We start from the raw sequence: 20,799 nt of genomic DNA, 5'->3' as shown, positions 1-20,799 counted from the left end.
ACGACGCTCGGGACAGATAGCAAGAGCCCACCGATTAAACACCGGCACCCCATGTGTCAAAGCGCCGAACATTGCTGTGTGGTATGCGGCAGGACATTCATTGATTAGAGTCTTTTAGCTGCAAGAGTTGGACAGAAAGTCGAGCACTTCGACAAAAAGTCCTGCACATCTTATTGGTTGAACGGCTGCAAGTCTCTCCTTAAAACAGCTAGACTTTCTGTCCAACCTGCTCGACTTTCTGTCCAACTCGCGCAGCTAAAAGACTCTATTGAGAATTAATCGTTAACCGGGAACTACACAATCTCGAACCCTGTCAAGATCGCGAGTGACCTGACTACTCGTAGGATCATGACGTTTCCGAACACGATCGGGTCCGCATGAGCCTGCATATGACCTGCATTTCAGCTGTTGGCCTCGAGTGAATATCAAAGCCGTGAACTCTCTGTCGAAGCCGTGAACTACCTGTCAAACCCATGAACTCTTTGAAGTGCCCGTCAATGCCATGAAGTTCCAGTCAACGCCAGTCCACGCCAGTCAATGCTATGAGGTGCCAGTGCCAGTGCCAGTCAACGCTGTGAGGTGCCAGTGTCAGTGCCTGTCACTGCCATGATCCGAAGGAAAACTACGACGTCCTTGACGAAAAGGGGGCAGATATTAGGGTATGCAATATTAGAAGGCGAGAATAGATTGACTATAAGGCAAATCTCGGAGAGATGTGCTGTTCCAGTTTCAACCTGCTCAGATATAATCAATAAGGTGAAGCAGAAAGCCAGGGTTACAGGAATCCCTGATCTATGTGCTATTGAAAACCTGAAGCCCGATCTCAACTCCCAAAGAGATTCTAACAAGGTCTTATCTGCGGAGGATGAACAGAGATTGATTGAATTAGCTTTGGGTGATGCTATACATTATCAGATGCCTTTGGGTTAACTAGGAGCAGAAGGTAATCCTAACCATTATATATTCTGGTCTTGTTTGGATCAAATCTAATAAATTTTAAACCGGTTTAGATGTGTGTATTAATACAATAAGGAATGCTCTAGCATCTGACAATATTCATCGCCGAAAACCTACCATTAAGCCCTTGATAAGCAATAGACACAAAGCAGATAGACTTGCATTCTGCCTCAGGTACCGCGATTTGGATTGGCAAGATGTTATTTTCACCGATGAGACTTATTTTGAGACGAGAAACCTACGAGAGAGACAATTTAAGGGTGTTTTAAGAAGGCCGGGCAAAGCCCATATTGATCGGAATATGGATTGCAAGTTTATAGGAGGGGCATCAGTTATGTTCTGGGGTGCAATTGCCCATTGCTATTCTGGGCTGGAATTACCCCATCATTTATACAAATCACTATACGAAACTATGCAGGAGAGCAGATGCAGTTCAGACACTTTAAAGAGAGTTTGAAGCTGAGGTTAGGCAATACGAATGGCTACAAGAAATGAATTTGTTAGAAGAATAACCTGTACCTGAACTACGAACAAGAAATGTGGACAAGAAAGGTGGAATAGATTGGTATATATACAGAGAGCGAATCCTGTATCCTGGCCTCTTTCCTTTTGCTTTAAGGGTCAAAGAAACACGGCCTGGACTAATAATCATGGAGAATAATGCACCTGCTCATAAGCATCGCTATCAGCAGGAATTCAGAAGATGGGTAGGTCTACAAAAACTAGAATGGCCAGCAAATTCGCCTGACTTGAACCCTATCGAGATTATATAGAATGAAATGAAAGATAGTATCAAGAGAAGGTTAGGTTGGAATTTTACTGCCAGGGGGATCAGAACAGTTGTTGAAGACGAGTGGAGAAGGTATCTTATGGAGAGAATCAATACGCATATCATGTATATGCCACGGCGTATTGAGGCTTGTATTGCTTGTCACGGAGGAAATAACTTTAATTACTAGAGTTCATACACTCGAACTCCTTCCTGTCAAGTGTTCGTGAGCCTGAACTCCCCAGGACGTACCCATGTGCGGGTTCAATGATCCACAAAACATGTTTGTGTACATGTCAAATCGCTCTCCTACTGGTTCGAACGAATACTGCAGGTCATACGCGGGCTCATGCAGACCCGGTCGTGTTTGGAAACGTCATGATTCTACGAGTATATTTCAAACTTCCCGCATTATATTATTGGAATCAAGGCGGTTGATCACCGGCGAGATAACCGGGGAATCCTGGGGTCCTGCGAAACTGTCTCTCTTTTAACGCAGGGATGGGTGTCTTGGCATGGCCATGTCCTTAATTACTTTATGTACCGGGGGTTAACCATAAATACCGAGAATCTGATAAGATAAACGCACCTATTTCACAGCAAGATCCTCTTATCAGATTCTTCGTATTTACCCTCAACGCCCGGTACAATCCCCTCCTAAAACTTGGGGATCTGGTAGAAACATTGAGGTCGGATCACATCGAGTACAGAGTGCGGCTCAAGATAAAATTTACCGTCTTTACATACCACTTATCCTGGCTAGCTCTCGTGAAACTTCTGATGCAGATCGACGCCATCCAACCAATCACTCGAGAGATAATCCCTGGACGGAGATAGCCAATTTTCTAGTTTTGGCGGTATATGTACTCTACGTGCGCCCCCTCATCAACTAAATTATAAACCAACCAATCAATAACACGATGTAAGCCTACAACGCCATCACTTCTGTGGCTGAACTCTAAATGATTTTCTCTGGTAAGACGTTCACTAAACTTGCTGCATGATCCCGCTTCATGGGTGATCGGACGAAAGGATCGCACTGGCGAGATAATCGGAAAACCGATTGGAACGCATCGCTGCGGAGATTCCAGACCGGAATATATGTGCGTCCTCATAACAATCTCACTAATTACTGCTGCGCCTGTTTCCATGCAGAAGGTTGGGAGTTTAAGCTTAAATTTTGATTTCCGCTTCTAATTATAGTGAGACATTATATTAATATCATGGGATGCATGTTCGTTCAAAATCTATTCCTTAGAGCGTTATTACCATGAGGCGGGCCATGATATATATATACACTTCGCACGAGATAACTATTGTATCACAGTTCAGTATACCCAGTGCGGTCAAGCGGTCTCGAAGCTGGCAAAGTGAGTGGTCCCCTCTATTCACTGTATCCCCTGGATGTTCGAGACATTTTGCGAAATTCTCTCTCTCGATCTCATGCATAAATATCATGTGATCTCGAGTTTAGGTGGGAAAACGTCAGGGTAAGCAGTGTGCCGCATTTACAGGTCTTTGGAGTACGCTGATGTACCATAAACTTCTCACGATGCTGCTCTATATAGTGTCAATCACTTCCTGGATAGACCACGCTAATGCATGAGAGAGATTTCGCAAAATGTCTCGAACATCCAGGGGATACAAGTATACGGGGCACATGATTGATGTAGATAAGGCCAGTGGAGTAAAGATGTAGGGTGTGGTAACTACTTGTATGCATCGGCAAATACATTACATTTCGCGTTTTCAATTATAAAAGACGCCTATTATTTCTATTGGTCAAGGTTTAACTACCGAGTCTACTGAGATAGATGTTGTAATACAGTAGACTCTCGCTATAAGGACATTTGATATAAGGATATACTCGCTATAAGGATACCAGTGGCCGTTCCGCAACCGCCGTTTTGCTAGCATTCCCCACTTTCTATAAGGATAATTCGCTATTAATTCGCTATAAGGATAGATATTCTTGGTCCCGACCGTATCCTTATAGCGAGAGTCTACTGTACTATCGAATCGTTGTACCAGGGACCTGTATCTTGGAGGCTGATCCGCTAGGGTGTTGCCAACCGCGGTACAGTCGTCCACAAACCCCTTTTGAAAAGAATTCGCCCTTGTATTCAAGAATCTTGAGGAAGTAGCACTTTGACTATTGCGGCACAAGAAGGTGTTAATCCTCAACATACATGCCCCAGGTCTGGTAGCTCTCCACGATCCGTTCGAATCTGATCAAGCCCTACTAGTGCGGATGTGAATGCAACTAAGTCTTTTATGCTGGGTGAGACTACTCGCATACGCCTACTAAGGGGATTCCTCAAATTCCTGACAATTTTTTTTTAGATAAGCTCCGACTGCTTCAGGTTATGACCAATTAAAGGGATCGGGAGATCTTCCAGTGCATTCCCGGATGACTCATTGACGAACCGGAAATCACAATATATCACTCGATATGAGCCAGGCCTTGGCGCCAAGAGACGATGAGATATTTTTGCTGTAACGCCAATACAAATGCACCTGAAGATACTATTTAGAGAGAGATAATGAGCGGGGAGTAGGTGGAAGTAGGATTGACCTCCAGGAGCTGGGCCAACGTTCAAAGCGGAGTAAAAAATGGTGTTTGGGGCCTATCTTTGTCCTTGGCCTTGGGTTTGACGTTATACGGACACAGTACTTCTTAGGTACTTTGTGGTGTGTGTCTGCGTCAGGAACCATAAGAGTCACTATAAAGGGAGTTGATACAATGTATATCTCTGATAAACTCCATTCACAACCATACAAGGCCGACAAGCTAGGAACATCTGATTACGTAAGGAAAAGACAAATCTTTAGCAAGGAACGCGATTTGTTCCCGAGAAATCCGGCGATTGAAGAAAGAGGCCAAGAGTGACGCAAGAGGATGGAAGGACAAGAAGAGAGATCTCCATTTCGTTTCTACCTTTAACCACTTTTGTGCTCTACAGCATCCCCACCGCTCACTCACCCCGCAACCAGGAGCCCTCGCGCGGCAACCCCAGACCATTATCCTACCCCACAATCCCTGGCAGCCGTTGTACCCGTCGATAGAGTGGAGTGTATCACCCACCCACCTGCATATCAGCATATATATTACCCGACGCGAAGCTTAATCGGACCACAGATCTCGGTTTACTATTGTCCGGGGCCCGTCGGTACCTCGCTGATTGCACAGGAAAGACGGCGGAGGAGGAGTGGGCGAGGATGGAGCTAGGGTGCAGATCTCTAATATATCTTTAATTTATCTCTATAATGCATTGGGTCAGGAACTAAGGGGGAGAGCGCTATAAAATACACAAGCACCCCCCCCCCAATGCGTCTCATAATGAGAGAGCTCTTCCTAGAGTCACAGATCAAATACCTGTCCGCAGTATCATTACCTTCACGATGAAGCTCACAATACTCACTCCCCTCCTATTCCTCCCCAGTATTCTGGCAATAACAGTAACTCCCTACCCTAAGCACCCAAAAAAAACCCGTTACACCTCCACCCCGCGTACGTCAAAGATCTGCACAGTCCCCAGCGGCGAGGCGGACTCCGCCGCCTCCATTCTCGCCGCCGCACACTCCTGCAACAATGGCGGCACCGTCGTATTCTCGCCAAACAAAACTTACACCATCGGGACAGCCTTGGACCTAACCTTCCTCTCCCACGTTGACCTCGACATCCAGGGGACTATCCTTGTAAGACTGCATCCCCTCCCCTTTCATTCTCCCACGGACCCAATAAGAAAGTAATATTAACACCGCTCAAGTTCTCAAACGACACCGACTACTGGAACGCCAACGCCTTCTACCTTACCTTCCAGAACGCCACCACATTCTGGCAGATTGGCGGCGAGGACGTCAACATCTACGGGGGCGGCACACTCAATGGCAACGGCCAGGTCTGGTACGACAGGTACGCCGAGGACATCTACATCCTGCGCCCTATCCTGCTCGGCATCATCGGCTTGACCGGCGGCAGCGTCAGCAACATCAACATGCGATTCTCCCCGCAGTGGTTCAACATCATCGTAAACTCCACCGACGTCGTCTACGACCACGTCTCCATCTCCGGCGGCACAAACAACGCCAATCCGGCAAAGAACACGGACGGCTGGGACACGTACCGCTCCTCGGCCATCACGATCCAGAACAGCGTCATCGACAACGGCGACGACTGCGTCTCGTTTAAGCCGAACAGCACCGACATCGTGGTGCAGGGTCTGGACTGTACGGGGTCCCACGGAATCAGTGTCGGGTCGCTGGGACAGTATCCGGGCGAGTATGATATTATTGAGGATATATATGTGTACAACATCAGCATGACCTCTGCGTCGGACGGCGCGCGCATCAAGGTGTGGCCTGGGACGCAGTCGACGCTGAGTGGTGATCTGCAGGGCGGCGGCGGGAGGGGCCATGTGAAGAATGTCACGTATGATACGTTCGGGAACCACAAGAACGATTATGCCATCCAGGTCACCCAGTGCTACGGACAGAAGAACAAGACTCTATGCGAACTGTACCCTGTACCCCCCCCCCCCCCCCCCCCCAAAACTGCAGCGCAGCTGTATGGATTGCCCAGTGCAGGAAACTAACCGTAGCAATAGAGCGAACTTACCATCTCGGACATCTATTTCAAGAACTTCTATGGCACCACATCGTCGAAATACGATCCCACCGTTGGCAGCGTAGTGTGCTCTTCGCCAACGGTGTGCAGCAAAATCTATGCCGAGAACATCACGGTCACACCGCCCAGTGGCAAGGCCGCGGTTTATACTTGCAGTAATGTAAGCTCTCTTGTCATTACGAACACTGCTATCAAGTGATGACGGTTAGACTGATGATTGCGTGCGTGTGTAGGTTAATGCGACGCAGTTGGGGTTGCCGTGTGCGTAGATGGATGGGGAAAGGCATCGAACCCTAACCCCATGATCGAGTGATATAGTATGACTGAATTGAGGCATGATGATGGTTTTTTTTGTTGGGTTGTTTATGTTTGGAGGTGCTGTTGCGCAATAGAGAAAAGATTATTCAGCTCTTTACTAGATACCGGCCAAGCCGCCGCGATGATTTGTTATCCTGTCACCGTTATCGTTGGGTATAAACCCAAAAATCGCTTGTGTGGGTTTAATGTGATCACAAGATGGTCAAAGAGTGCCATAAAATACTACTGAAAAACTTTTTCTGGTAGAAACTAACACGGGGTAAGAATTAACATGTTGCCATATCCAGCCCTTGGGACCATTGAGTAGTAGGACCCTAATAGTTACACACACCTGAATCGATGTAAGAAATACATGGTACAACTGGTATATTCAGCTCGTACCATGGTCCACGAATGCCACGACGATAACTGTAATGGGGTGTGGAAGTATCAGTTGATAAGTAACGGGTATTAATGACACTTTCTAGGGCCTGCTACCAACTGTTACTCGTCGTACTAGTTAGTGTATCTTAACATGTCCCAAGAGAGCAAAAATATTCGATATCCAACTTCACTAATGGACCCCAAAGAATTATGCTTGAGAAGGCCAAGAAATTCAGGGCCTTTCGTCCGTTCGTATTTCGGTGGTTGTGACAGACCGGGACAAAACCGTGTAGATCAAGGAAATGGGCTACCAAGACCTGCTGTTTAAACCCACCAGAAGCGTTAAGTCGAGTCTTGAGTAAATGCAAATAAATCCATACATATGCTGCTTGCAAGTATTCAAACAAGAACCCAAACTTGAGGGCGAGGGCGAGTTTGCTTCCCTTTGTAGTGATAACGATAAATCTCTCGAGGATGTACATACCTGCGACACCTCATTATATATCTAGCTTCAGCACAATGCCTACCAGTTTGTTTCCAAGCCGCGCACCAAATCTGCACACAATTATTGAATTATCAATCAATCAATCAATTGCAATCAAACCGCGCACCAAATGAATTAAACGAAAATAAAAAATAAAAAAATAAAGATCATAGAATATCACTCGATATCTAAATCCGCGCCCCAAAACCCGCTGACCACCTTTCTTCATGTTCCAAGTCGCTGAGCTCTTTCCTCGCTTTCAGAGCGGCTTTGGAACAGGTCTAAAATATTCACTAGCACGCTCGGACCCGAGTACTTACTAAGGCGCAAGTTTGATATCGATACATCGTCATAACACTTCGATACAACAGCTACCATCCCCACAAACCATCGCCCACCGTTCGCTCCACCCGAAACACCACACTTTGCACGTTTCATATCTCGATAGATCGTTCATATTCACTAGTGATAGTGATGTAGTCTCGACAAGTCCCCCGCCGGTCAGAGATTGCATCCATCTAGCCACAACGCATCCAAAGTAGCCGTATCAACACCACATACCCGGCCAGTACAGGCTTCGCAGGTAGCTCGGGTCACTACTAGTCAGAAGCCTGTCTCTATAAAGGCAATCTTTAACGCTTAGTATTAATGTCGAGTCACTCTCTGCTGCTAGTGACTTAGTAGAATCCAAACCCAGCCATGTTAAGTATTAGATAGACAGCTAGGTGTCCCTATTATGACCTAGTCCTTGCGCGCGGGCTGTATTATGTTCGGTTTGGCACCAACGCTATGATATCAACCCGCTGTCAACTAGCTAAAGTATATATTTCAATCTTCAACGCCCGGAGCGCGCGATGGCCTTCGAAGCCTCCGGGTCCCGGGGCCTTGGGCTTGACAGTCCTGATAAGAGGCTCTTTTACTCAGCCAGATCTCTCTAGTCAAGGCTTTCACCCAACGCGGAGATGAACAGTGTAGGCCAGCCGACCGACAACATCTACTCGAGCGGTCGGGGATGTAGCACTATTATCCTCAATCCATCACAAACACCACAAACACAGCCAACATTAGGATAAACGGCGACCTTCTGCCCTGACAGCAGCAACACTCAAGAACCAACCAACCTTCCAGCTTATGTGCGAGCCTCCGGGTCAAGGAGGCCGGTCCGTTCCCGATACACATTCTCCACGCCATAGAAACCTGGATGCACCACATTGCCAGGCCGCTACCGACACCCTGTGGCATTCACCGTCCGGGCAAGTAGTACGAAGAAGAAGAGGAGGAGGAGGAGGAGGAGGAGGTAAGGTAGTGGTAGTACATCGACGTGTCCAATATCACTCCACCCTCCCAGCTAGCTAACCTATACGCATTACGGGAGGGGACCAGCTCCGGTAACGTGCTAATAAGTAAAGGCATAACTAAATGTACCGTACCAGGCCAGCTACCTACCTAGATGAAGCGACAACCACCTAGCTCAATATCTTGAAACGTCAGCGCTCCTGTCCGATATTCTGAGGCTAGCTCCAGTGTTAACGTTTTTTTAGAAGACCACGTTTGTATCAGTAATCACCCCACCATTCGGGATCCGGAAACCATGTGGGATCCTGTACCGTGGTTTTGCACGGATATATTTGGGTGGGTGGGGTGGGGTGGTGGGGGATAACTAATGAGAGTGGGGGGAGGGGAAGGGAGGAGGGGTTTATTCCTGTAGAGGATATGGGGGGCGGAGTGGGATTAGGGTTGGGGGTGGGTATACATTGTATGGGTGTTCGATCGATCTGCCTTCTAAGATTAGATATATTCGTGAGGTAGAAGTCACATAGGTTTGTGGGGGAGGGAGGGGGTGCTCGAGATATATTGAACCTACATACGGTTTACGGTTCCTAGAATGCACTGCGCTGGCATAGCAAGCATTGGAGAGTGCCGGATAGGTACTTGCTTGGTACACTACACGATAACATGGGAAGCATCGCGATCCTACTTGTAGCTATACGGGTACGTATAAGTCACTCTACGGCAGAGACAAGAATAGGGCGTACGTAGAAGGTGGATAGAACACATGGGGGTAAGTAAACGTTTCAGATAGAGGTCGAAAATCTACCGTTTCAGTGATCCGGTACGTTTGCAAACTCACGTGTGTGGCCCGGATGTGTAGTATTCTCGCCTATGTATCCTGTAGCGGATTCAACCTTCTAGATGTTTCCCTGATACACATCCCCATCGAGGAATTTTTTGGGACGTTGAAATAAACACTGTTTGCTCGTGCAGATATTCTGTTCTGAAACAACACAGCCTCTCTACTAATTTTGGATGGTGCTGCATGCATACATGCATATCATTGATCGCGGGGAAGAAAGTGCAACCTTAAACCGTGGTCCCCTGAAACATGGGGTCACCGTAGTTAATTTGTGCACTGTTCATTCGCTAAAAAAATAAAAAGCCTACCGGGCGAATAGAGTCAATCATCTTTCAGGGAACTAATTATTTACGTCAAATGTCCACCTCCTGTACTCAGATGTCCGCTTATCTCCCCGTAGCCCAGAGGCCAATGAGCATTGCTCGCATAATACCTGCATCACGCTGCATAAGTACCTGTATGTAAGTAAGTAAGCAAGTCAAACCTTAACTTCAAATGTCTTAGGTCTCGCACAATCGTTATCGATTACAGCACGTGCATCTCTCCATCCAGACTTCCATTGCGCCGCACATTGCCGCCGAACCCATCACCGGCGCACAGCGGCGAAGCCAATCGAATGGTTTATCCGGCTGCATAAGATAATAGGATATCGATATGCGGTAGTGTCCTTGTAAGCCGCATTTGCGGCCACAATTTCCGGAAGAGAAACTGATTCAGGTGGTGGACTGGAATGTGTGTTTCTGTTTGGTGAGATTTTCAGCCCTTGAGTTAGGGTCGGGGATGATGTTTTCTTTGAGATTAGTCCTACTATAACATCCGCGTGAGTTGCTCCATGCCCGCGCCCAACGTGATCCTCTTACTCGAAGGTCGGTCTCATATCATCTTGTCGTGATACCCAACGGAGCAGAGTCCGCAGCGTTCTCTTCATGTGCTGACCCTTTAGTAAGACAGGCCAATCAAGTAATGAGGAAGGAGCAACCATGACCATAGGCTCAATCCGGGCGTGCAAGACTCGCACTAGCTGCCATCGATCGGTAAGGCACCTGAGGCATTATCCGCAGACAGGGCTGCAGGGATATATGCGACCAAATTTATTGACCAGGGAGGGGGGGTATAGGTACTAGAAGTAGAAGGGTATTTTTAGTATTATTACCAACAATCTTTTCGATACTTGAGCTCTGTTTCCCATGGCGGAATCGCATGTTAAGGATTCTCGATGTTGAGCGATGTATTACATTTAGATTTCTTAATTTCTCGTCGGCTTGGATGAAGTGCTAGTCGATTAGTACAATTTCCAAAATGAGGATTGCACGCCATAGCCTTCCAAAAAGCCGAATTTGGCTAACTATTCCACTGCACCCTAGATCAAGCGCGCTTGTTTGCTCTGCTCTAGAGTACTGTTTTCACAACCTCCCAAACTATCGTGAAAATACTTTGGAGCCCTGGAAACCCTTCAGGTGCCATGAGATTAATTCCGCACGCCCTATCGATATATGGGCAGGGATAAAAATGTTCTTTTGCAGGAGAATAATATGTACGTACTGAACTGATTCAGACACCGGTATGCACTATTACACCATAAATTAATTGCTCCAACTCTCATTCCTGTAAAGTGACTGACTGACTGCCCTTCTATGCCTTAGCTAGTGACCGGGTGTGGTATTTGACCATCACATCACCCCACCCATATTGACCCGCTCACCACCATGTTAAGATTTCGGTAACGAGGCTGTGGGGGCACAACATTAGACCAACTTCCCGATTAGGATGATTAAAGTTGGTACCGGTAGAGCACTAACCATTAGTGATGCGCGCATGAATAAATACTGACCCGTTGCGGGCACACACCCCTGCTAGACATTACGGCGCAGCTCTACCGAGCCGCACAGCCCAACGAAATCGATCAATTAATGTAACAAGTGAAGGCCTATATGAATTGACGAGCCTGCATCTCTTTTCCCTCACTCCATCCACCAGATCAGTATCACTCGTTCGTTCCAGCTAAAGCCAAATAAAAACCGCTTTAAACACAACAAACAATATACCTTCAATGTCAAAGATGCCGTCCCTCACTCGCTCTCTCTCCAATGTCTTCCGTGGTGGAAACCGCAGTCGTTCCTCCTCCTCCGTCTCGAGTGGCTCAGAATCTCCTGCTCAAAGCCCTACTGTTAGCGCGTCATACAGCTATGGAAACCATCTTGCTGTGATGCTTCCTCCTTCACCTCCACCGGCCGATATTCCGGCTCCTCCTCCACCATCATATGCTAGTCTGCAAAGACCCTGTCTCTTCATTTGAACATGCGGACGAGAATCGTCGCTACAATCATTGCGCGACACGATTAGCCCACAATTGAGCTGGCCAGGCCATTCGCTTGCGTCTCGAGAAACATTACAAGTCAGCTTGAACGGGAAGGGTTTTCAGAGTTAGAGGGGGATTGGATATTTCTAGCAAGCTTGGCTTGTAAAACAGAGACTTGGGCGGTGGGCTATGGGTACTGTAGATAATTGTCATTTGGGGCCGGGGCGTTTTTTTCTGGATTGGTTGGATTGTATATTTCTTCTTCTTCTTTACTTCTTTGTATAAACAATTTAATTTCCTTCTCTTTTTCCTATGGCTTGGGGTTAGACAATCTTGGTGTTGGGGTATTTTCTTAGCTCGATTGGCGCTTTTACTTACAGGAATTGGACACTTGACATTTTTGACCGTACCTGGTCGAGCCTCTTGCATTGTTTTCACCTAAACATCGTGAATTCCGTTTAAGGTCATGCAAAGATCCGAAAGTTGCTCGATATCGGAACTCATGTGGACTTATAATCAGGTAACACAAACAAATATCTGGCTTTGAACGTTACAGGCCAATGGTGTTTCTATTAGACGTAGGAAATTCGCCGACTAACTATCCGGATCCGTATTTTCCTTTTTGGGATAGAACTTCCTCTGTCACTTGGATACTTTGAGCCAGGAATCCATGAGCAAACCGCACCACGAGGTGTGGCGCAATCCACATACGGCACGATCGCTAGTCCCTCGATCCTGGTACTCTAGCATCTGGTCGACTTGCGCAAACGTGGGAGTGGAGGCACGTACCACACTAGTGACTGTGCCATAAGTTTTGTTTCCAAGAGTCCCGTCGACGCGGGAACGGAATTCATGATATTGATCACATGTATGCCAGCTTGACATGCATGGTTAACGCATAAGTATATGCTTGGATCGGGACGAGACGTTAACGTTATATGCAGCTTTTTTTTGGTGGTTATCAACTGATTGGAGAAGGAGTTGGTGGTTTATATGCACGAGTTTGCATCCCGAATACCATGGAGAGGCCTCGGGGAGGTACGAAGTACGTAACTAAGTAGAGCAACACTATAAAGCATTGGGAACTTTTTTCCAGTTACAACAGTCGTACTTGAGTCCGCTAATTAGGATACCTTTGCTTTAAGATGCAGGCCATAGCATATATCGGATTTCCGCTAAGTAGCTACCCGGAAATCATACTATGCAGCTGCCAGACACAACAGATATAACGCCACCAACCTGGTCGTTTGGAGATGCTTAATCTGTATCCAGCTGACTCTCTTTATGATCGAATCCGTAAGGCATGGATGATCATACTAATCAGTCATCATTGATGAGTCCTCTGTCCACCGGCATAGGAATCCGCAAACCCATCCTCCATATGGCGACCAAGCTGAATAAGGACCGCAATGTTAAACCTAAATGTCATATGGTATGCCTACAGCTACAGTTGTGATGCCAGGGATATTGAAGGCCATCTGGCACGCACTATGTCGAGGGCCTGGGCCTCATGCACCTGTGCGGGTAAGCATCGCCTGGCGTGTATGGATTGTGGCGTATAGTGTACGGCGTATAGAGTAACTGGCGCCTATCCAAACCTCGCCAATACTGGAGAGCCCTCTTCATGGGCGAGACCAGGGGCCATGAAGTATCTCTTGCCTGCCACTCCCCAGCCGCAAACACCCTGCCTCGGCCGTTCCGGTTCCTCTAATGAGCAGCGTGCCTCTTTAGGTCCGGCCTTTTATGTCATCTTATAAGAGGGAGTTTCATGTAGCCAGAAGGGACGAAGAAGAACGATCTTGCCGTTTGAAAAGTAATCACCAAGTTATTAATGTTTCGTCCCACAGCTAGCAACCAAAACCAGAGGGGATAAGCGGTATATGCGTCCCATCTATTGTACTCGGGACGAAAGACAATGCTCAGAAAGACATAGGACAAACTGATGTTTTGCAAAGAGCAGATTTGCCCCTGTCTCAGATAGAGGTGTCATGGCTCTGGGGGTCATTAATGGATTGTAGCTTCTCCTCGTCCCGCCAGATAGGTGGTCTACCAACCCATCAACCGGGCGCGGTCGAAGTGTATCGAGAAGCAGATGAACATGGGATGAATGGCATGGTCTTAATCATCAGTAGTAGGCGGACGAGTGTGGACTTGCCACGATAGTTCGCCCTTTCTCGTCTTTTTGTAGGGGAACGATTCAATTGGCAGACAATCCTATCCGAAAAGAGGTACTGCCCGGCGAAGGCACTCTGTGAGATGATGAGAAGGGCGCCCCCAACTGACATCAATGGGGGTGAATTGGTGGTTGAAGGGTGGGAAGGTGATGATTGATTGGTTGTTTGGTTGGTGGTTCGTTTTGTTAGTGGTTCGTCTGGTTGGTGGTTCGTTTGGGTGAGAGACACAAAGTTGAAGAAGAAGAAGACAGTAGTGGAGTGCCAAGGATGACGAACTTCGAAGAGCACTCCTCGCGGCCCTCGTGGCCTACTGACACATCTCAAACCACACTAATAGAATAGTCCATCCCGTCTTGTGTATTCGGTAAGAATGTCCGAGGGGCTAGGGCTAGGTTTACTCCAAAACCTGCGGATTGATCATTTCCGGCCTCCACTGAATCGAATGCGGGTTTCTATGGGCTGCAACGACAACACCCCCCAATTCCTGGCTCCGCCCTCAACAAAGCAGCGTCCCTCCTGGGATGACGCCTGTCCGTGGTTTGAAGATTTCCTCGTCGCGAGCCCTGGCGGCGTACCCAGCGCGGCAGTGCATACTGGGGTTGTTTAGTATCGCAGCTGGAGGTTCACAGATGTGGGAACGTCGGTGGGGGCTTTGGTAGATGGCGTGATATGTGATGCGTTTAAGGTTTAAGCCCGGGTGTGTGTGTGTAGGTTGAGAGGGTGTGTAGGTTGAGAGAGCGTGTAGGTTGGAGGGTGTGTAGATTGAGAGGCATGCGGTGAGGGTGTGGGATGACGTGAGTGGGGGATTGTGGGGGATTGTGGAGGGTATTGAAAAATTGAGGCGTGGGGACGATAGCGTGAAGAGAAAGGTAGAAGGTACAAAGTCAGATGACGTGGTACTGTATGGTTAGTAGTAGATAGAATCCGGCGCGGTTGAAATCACGTCATAGACGATCACTCGCCCTTTCCAAGGGTACGTAAAGGAAATTCTTTTTGGTTTAACTCATTAATCGTATGCAGCTTGACAGCTATGACGATATAAGGAAGCGTAAAATCAACAACATAAAACTCAGAATCGAGTTTCTAAACAAGCTTTGGCAATATGCCACCTCGTCTAACAAGTCTCACCACCCAATCTTTTTGCGAGAAATTGACTGTCTAGGTTCTTGCCGGGTTGACAACCAACTTTCCATCTTTAACTGCTGTCAGTACAAACCACTAGTTCTTTTTACTTACTAGCAAATACCCCCACAACCTCATAAACCATTTTGGGACTTGGCTTCATATCGCGCCATGTTTTGGGTGCACAAAACCAAACTCAAACCAATAGTTCAAGATCATTACAGAACAACACGAATATATTGACAAATTCCTAGCTAGCGACATCTCTCTTGCCTCAAATTAGAGTCTGATTTGTGTACCTATGAAACAAAGCAACAACCAAGCTCAAAAGCACATAACCACCAGAGCAGAATAGTCAACAAGAAGCGGAGATCCCCTCACACAAATACACAACTACTATACAACCCCCCCCCCCCCCCCACCCCGCGGGGCGCCCCAGACGCCCTAGCTACACACTCACAAATACGTCTCCAACCCCACCGTCACAGCCCCGGTACAAGCCGCCACCCACACCGCCGACCAAAAGATCTTCCTCCTCGGCCTCCTCCCCTCCTTCACCCCCTCCTCCACCCCCTTCTCCTCCACCTTCACCTCCTCCACCTCCTTCTGCACATTCTCCTTCTCCTTCTCCTCCCTCCTCCGCTTCTCCCACGCCCCCCTCGCCACCCTCTCCGCCGGCGACACCAGCCCCCGCACCTCCTTCAGCACCTCCCCATACTTAATCCTGCTCCCCTCCCGGTCCACCATAACAACCAGACAGTCCCGCTCGCCGCCCACGACCTCGAAGCCGCCGCGCTGCAGCACGCGCCACAGCGGCAGGAACGCCTCGGGGTTCGTGAGGCGGCGCATGGCGTCGAAGGCCGTGCTCTCGCGCGAGAGCGTGGGGAAGTCGCTGATGAGCGAGTGTGGCAGGGGTGTGAAGTGCATGGAGCCGGTGTCGGGGTTGCGGACGAGGATGTAGTAGTTTTTGGGTGTGGGGGGAGGGGGAGGAGGTGGAGACTGCGGGGGAAGTGTGGGTGGTGGAGACTGCGGGGGAAGTGTGGGTGGTTCGGTGAAGGGCATAGTTGGGACTACGGGCTCGATCAGTGGTGTTGGGTCTGCTGTAGGGGGCTTTGGTTTCGGGATTGGCTCGGTGGCTGGTGGTGGGGTCGGGGTCGGGGAGGGGTGCTTCAAGACGTCTTCGGTGGAGACGTTCTCGGTGCCGGACCACTCGTAGTCGTGGTGGTCGTGGTGGTCCTTAGACGGGATGAATTTCTCGATGGGGCCCAGGTCGAGGCTGTCTGCGATGCGGCGCATCCGTTCCTGGAGCTCCTCGGGGCTCTCGCGGGGCTTCTTTTGCGGTGGTGGAGCGCTGATGTCGGCCTGTGTGGTGGTGGGCTGTTTGGCTTTCGCGGATTCGGCCTCGGTTTGTGGTTGGGTCTTCACTGGTATTCCGGCGGCGCTCCGTATGTCGGATGGGAGGAGATGGTCGATGTCTGCATCGGGCGACTCCTGCACCTCTTTGGAGTCTTTGACGAGAGTGAAACTATGGGATCTTGGTGTATCCTTTTTTACTTGAGGCGCCACTGCTTGCTCATTCTTAGGGACCGCTGTGGCTGGGATGGTCCCGGTTGTTGACGTCGTCGTGATATTGTCTGTTTTTATAGACGTCGGGGAGGACGAGGGGGTCTCCTTTGCTACTTTTGTCAAATCATCAACCTTGGTAGGTTGGGCTACAGAGTTTGCTTGGGACTTGGGTTTCGTCGCTTCGGCAGTGGCTTCAGGCGCTGGAGTTGCTACTTCCTTTCGGCCAGTCGGCTTCTCGGGCAGCGTTGGAGGATCCATCTTATGGAGTTTGTCGGTTTGGCCTTTGATTATTTTTGCGAGGATCTCGGATGTGTTGGCTTTTGTAGTACTTTTGACTGGTAGCTCTATAGGGGTGCTGTCTGTTTTGGTTCGCAGTCTAATCAGTACTGGATCTCAACTGCGGGATGGCGGGCAAAACGATCAATAGCAATCTGATCTGATAACACAGTAAAGGGCAGCTTGTTATCAGATCAGATCCCAATTGATCTTCTACCGCCTCTAGCAGATTGTGTGTCAGTGCGCACTAGTAAGCTGGTTAAAGACATACCCTTTGACGCCGGCTTCGACTCCTTCTCTTTCGCCTTCTCCTTCTCCTCCTTCTCCTTCTCCTTCCTCTCCTTCTCCCTCTTCTCCCTCTTTTCCTTCTCTCTCTTTTCCTTCTCCTTCCTCTCCTTCTCGGCCCTTTCCTTCTCCTTCCCGGCCTTTTCTTTTTCTTTTTCCTTCCTTTCCTTCTCGGCCTTCTCGGCCTTCTCCTTCTCGGCCTTTTCTTTTTCTTTTTCCCTCCTTTCCTTCTCGGCCTTCTCGGCCTTCTCGGCCTTCTCCTTCTCGGCCTTTTCTTTTTCCTTCCTCTCCTTCTCCTTCTCCTTCCTCGACCCCGGATCCTCCCTCTCCCCCTTCTTCCCCGCCGTGACAGCCCCCTTCTCCCCCTTCTCCCCCGTCTCCGCCCGCGCCTCGACAACCCCCTCCGCGCGCCTCGGCACCTTCCTCAGCGTGATCAGATCGATATCATACTACACCCCCCGCCGCCCCCAAAGGTCAGCACACAACCCCAACCCCAACCCCAACCACCCAAAAAGGCCAAAAGGGAGAAGAAAACCAACCTCCTCACTGCTCCCCCCCTGCACCCTAACCCACCCCGCCCCCGGCCCCGCCCACTCCCACCGCCACTCCATCACCACCCTGCGCCGCGCCGCCCTCTGCAGCATCACCAGCAGCCTCTCGGCGTCGCTCGGCGGCCGCCGCCGCGGCCACTGGCTCCAGAAGGGGAGGAAGATGAAGCTGCGTGTCTGTGGCCGGGTGAGGTGGTGGTGGTGGTGGTGGAGGAGCGTGCGGCGGGGGCCTGCGGTCGAGAGCATGCTGGTGGTTAGTTTTGGGGGGGGAGGGGCTTATCGGTTGGTGGGATAGGTAGGCAGCTGGTATTGGAGGGGTGTGGGGAGTGTGGGGATTCGAATGGGACGGGACGGGACGGGACGGGAGTAAGCGAGATGAGATCCGATGGTGGGTTATGGTTTGTTTTCCTGGCTCTGGTTCATGAAGCTCAGATTCAAGCTCCGTTTCAATCCTCCGTCAGGCGGGTAGCGAGAGTAGAGGAGCGAACAGACAACAGACAACAGACAGATACGAGATAGCTCAGGCAAGCAGAGCAGTGAGCACTAGACTGGAGCAGAGCAGAGCAGAGTAGAGGCTAATACCCTAGCTGCCTTAGTAAGACGCGGCGTTAGTAAGAAAGCGGGAAGGGGTCCCTCATCGCCAAGCACCTCGGGTATTAGCAGCCGAGCGAAACGGGCTAGCGTGGGTGGTGCGGGGCGGGGCGGGGCGGACTAGCACTCAGGACTGAGACTCTGGGGATTTACTGCGAAGACACTGACTCGGAGGGATTGTAGCTAGCACTGGACGCTGGATGACAGAAGTGAGAGTAGAGATCTCAGAAGCTGGGGCTCTGGATGTACTTTAGGTGGCGATTATATCGCTGACTCGTTCTGAATCCGGATTTTAGTCGTGGGCTCCATCCAATGATAGCGGAACTGTACTTTGTACTTGGCCCTAAGCCTAAGCTATCAGATTACCATATATTTCTAGATTAAGGCTATGGTTCCATCTCGTGTGCAGAGATGATACATGTAGGGACTGGAGTCCAGCCAATTATTCAGATACCACCTCCCACGCGGCATCTCCAGTACCAATTTCACTTCCATCTCTAAACCCCACGATGCCTCCAATCCCTGCCCCCCCCCCCCCCCCCAAAAGCAACACCTCCGCCAAGCTTTTAAGCCTCACCAGACCCTTGCCCTTGCCCTTCTCGAGTATTAGATAAGAGAGCTCTCTCTGCCCACACACATCCCACTCACCCACTCACCCACCCACCCACCACTGCGTCATAATCATCCATCAACTTCCCTCGACCCTCCCCCTACCCATCACCACTATCAAAAAAATTCACAATGGCCTCCTCGCCCACGGGCTCCGCAACCCCCTTCTCGGACTACACGAGCAGCCGCAGCAACCGCGGCCTCGGTGACATTGATGTCCTGGACGTCTACATCCTCAAGCACGGTGCCGATCCCGTGCTCGTGCTGCTGCCAGTATCACGCATAGGCACATATGCCGTGAGTAGTCCCATCTTCACAGCCACTATCCTGACACCCCCATCATCACCCGTACCCGCTCACACCGCCAGGAATTCCTCTCCGTCATAAAAAACGACCTGCACCCGGGCCTCGCCGACGACAAGGACGCAGTCACGCCCCTAATCTACACCATGGACCCCTACATGACCATCTCCCTTCTCCGCCCCACCCTCTGGCCCGACCTGATCCCGTACCTGCGCGGCAAGCGGCTGCTCGTCCTCCCCGGCGACTCCCCCGCCCCCACCACTCCCGCCGCAGCAGCCACGGAAGAAAAGCACAAGCGCTCACAAACCTCGTGGACGCAATACCTAACGCCCAAATCCGCGCCCACAACCCCAGAGACCACCCGCATCAGCGTCGACGCCTCCCCCGCCCGCGCCCACACGCTCCCAGCGCTCCCAGCGCTCCCACCACCCGCACCAGCACCAGCACCGCCAACGCCCGACGCCGCACGCACAACAGCGCCCGAGGTGTTCTACACCCCCGAGACAATCCGCACGGCGGCGGCCCCCGAGCCCGTCCCCGCCCCCGCCCCCACCAACGCGCGCCGCACGAAAGCGCCGTCGCAGCTGCCGACGGCAGCAGGCGGCGGGCACCCGCGCGGCTTCCGCCCGCTGACGCGCACCGAGTCGTTTCTCAAGCCGCCCGAGTTCGGCTTCGACATCTCGCTGTGGTGCCGGTTCGCGCCGGCGTACAAGCCGGGGCTGCTGATGCATGTGCAGTTCCGCGAGATCACGCTGCAGGTTGTGCCGTCGCAGCCCGGGGGGCTGGATGTGGGCGCGGTCATGAATAAGGCGGCGTCGGCAATCACGAACATGGTGCGGCGGCAGGGGTTTCTAAGGATGACGAGCTCGTTTCGGGAGCTGGCGGTGCGGCCGGGGGCGCTGAGGATGGCGTTGGAGGATTGGCCGTCGGTGGGGGGGTTGGTGGTGGGGGTGGAGACGCTGAGGTGGGTGGCGGAGCCGGTGGTGCTGTTTTGTGAGGTGGGGGATGTGGAGTTTGTGAGGGAGGGTGGGGGGAGGGAGGATCCGAGGAGGTTAGGGGAGGCGAGGAGGGAGGAGGGGAGGAGGGACGAGGCGAGGAGGGAGGAGGGGAGGAGGGACGAGGCGAGGAGGGAGGAGGGGAGCAGGGACGAGGCGAGGAGGGAGGAGGGGAGCAGGGACGAGGCGAGGAGGGAGGAGGGGAGCAGGGACGAGGCGAGGAGGGAGCCAAAGCCGATGCCGATTCCAAAGAAGGGTAGGAAGGTGAAGAGAGTGCAGGTTGAGAGTGAGGATGAGGTGGATTGATGATGATGATGATGATGATGATGGCAATCTAATGTAACCTATGTAGTTTTGTTGACCATGGCGGGTGTAATTA

General features: G+C 50.5%; 4 protein-coding genes across 4 annotated transcripts; 2 read left to right on the top strand and 2 right to left on the bottom strand.

Annotated features, from left to right (window-relative positions):
• Window positions 1–5,128: 5,128 nt before the first annotated feature.
• H6S33_001864 (uncharacterized protein) lies at window positions 5,129–6,622 on the top strand (the record flags this gene model as incomplete). Its single annotated transcript, XM_044833239.1, has 4 exons — window positions 5,129–5,425; window positions 5,497–6,252; window positions 6,334–6,513; window positions 6,587–6,622. 4 exons carry the CDS (start codon window positions 5,129–5,131, stop codon window positions 6,620–6,622), a joined length of 1,269 nt encoding a protein of 422 aa, XP_044693925.1.
• Window positions 6,623–11,579: 4,957 nt separating this feature from the next.
• Window positions 11,580–12,380, bottom strand: H6S33_001863 (uncharacterized protein; the record flags this gene model as incomplete). Its single annotated transcript, XM_044833238.1, has 4 exons — window positions 11,580–11,605; window positions 11,698–11,802; window positions 12,225–12,261; window positions 12,330–12,380. The coding sequence occupies 4 exons, from the start codon at window positions 12,378–12,380 to the stop codon at window positions 11,580–11,582; spliced, it is 219 nt and encodes a 72-aa protein (XP_044693924.1).
• A 3,323-nt stretch (window positions 12,381–15,703) lies between these two features.
• H6S33_001862 (uncharacterized protein) lies at window positions 15,704–18,168 on the bottom strand (the record flags this gene model as incomplete). Its single annotated transcript, XM_044833237.1, has 3 exons — window positions 15,704–17,172; window positions 17,361–17,823; window positions 17,914–18,168. The coding sequence occupies 3 exons, from the start codon at window positions 18,166–18,168 to the stop codon at window positions 15,704–15,706; spliced, it is 2,187 nt and encodes a 728-aa protein (XP_044693923.1).
• A 1,086-nt stretch (window positions 18,169–19,254) lies between these two features.
• H6S33_001861 (uncharacterized protein) lies at window positions 19,255–20,726 on the top strand (the record flags this gene model as incomplete). The annotated part of the gene is made up of 2 exons (XM_044833236.1): window positions 19,255–19,419; window positions 19,491–20,726. The coding sequence occupies 2 exons, from the start codon at window positions 19,255–19,257 to the stop codon at window positions 20,724–20,726; spliced, it is 1,401 nt and encodes a 466-aa protein (XP_044693922.1).
• Window positions 20,727–20,799: the final 73 nt, after the last annotated feature.

This window comes from Morchella sextelata, assembly GCF_020137385.1.
Source record: "Morchella sextelata strain SCLS chromosome Unknown scls_11, whole genome shotgun sequence".
Lineage (NCBI taxonomy): Eukaryota > Fungi > Ascomycota > Pezizomycetes > Pezizales > Morchellaceae > Morchella > Morchella sextelata.
This window is presented reverse-complemented; position numbering and strand designations above follow the sequence as displayed.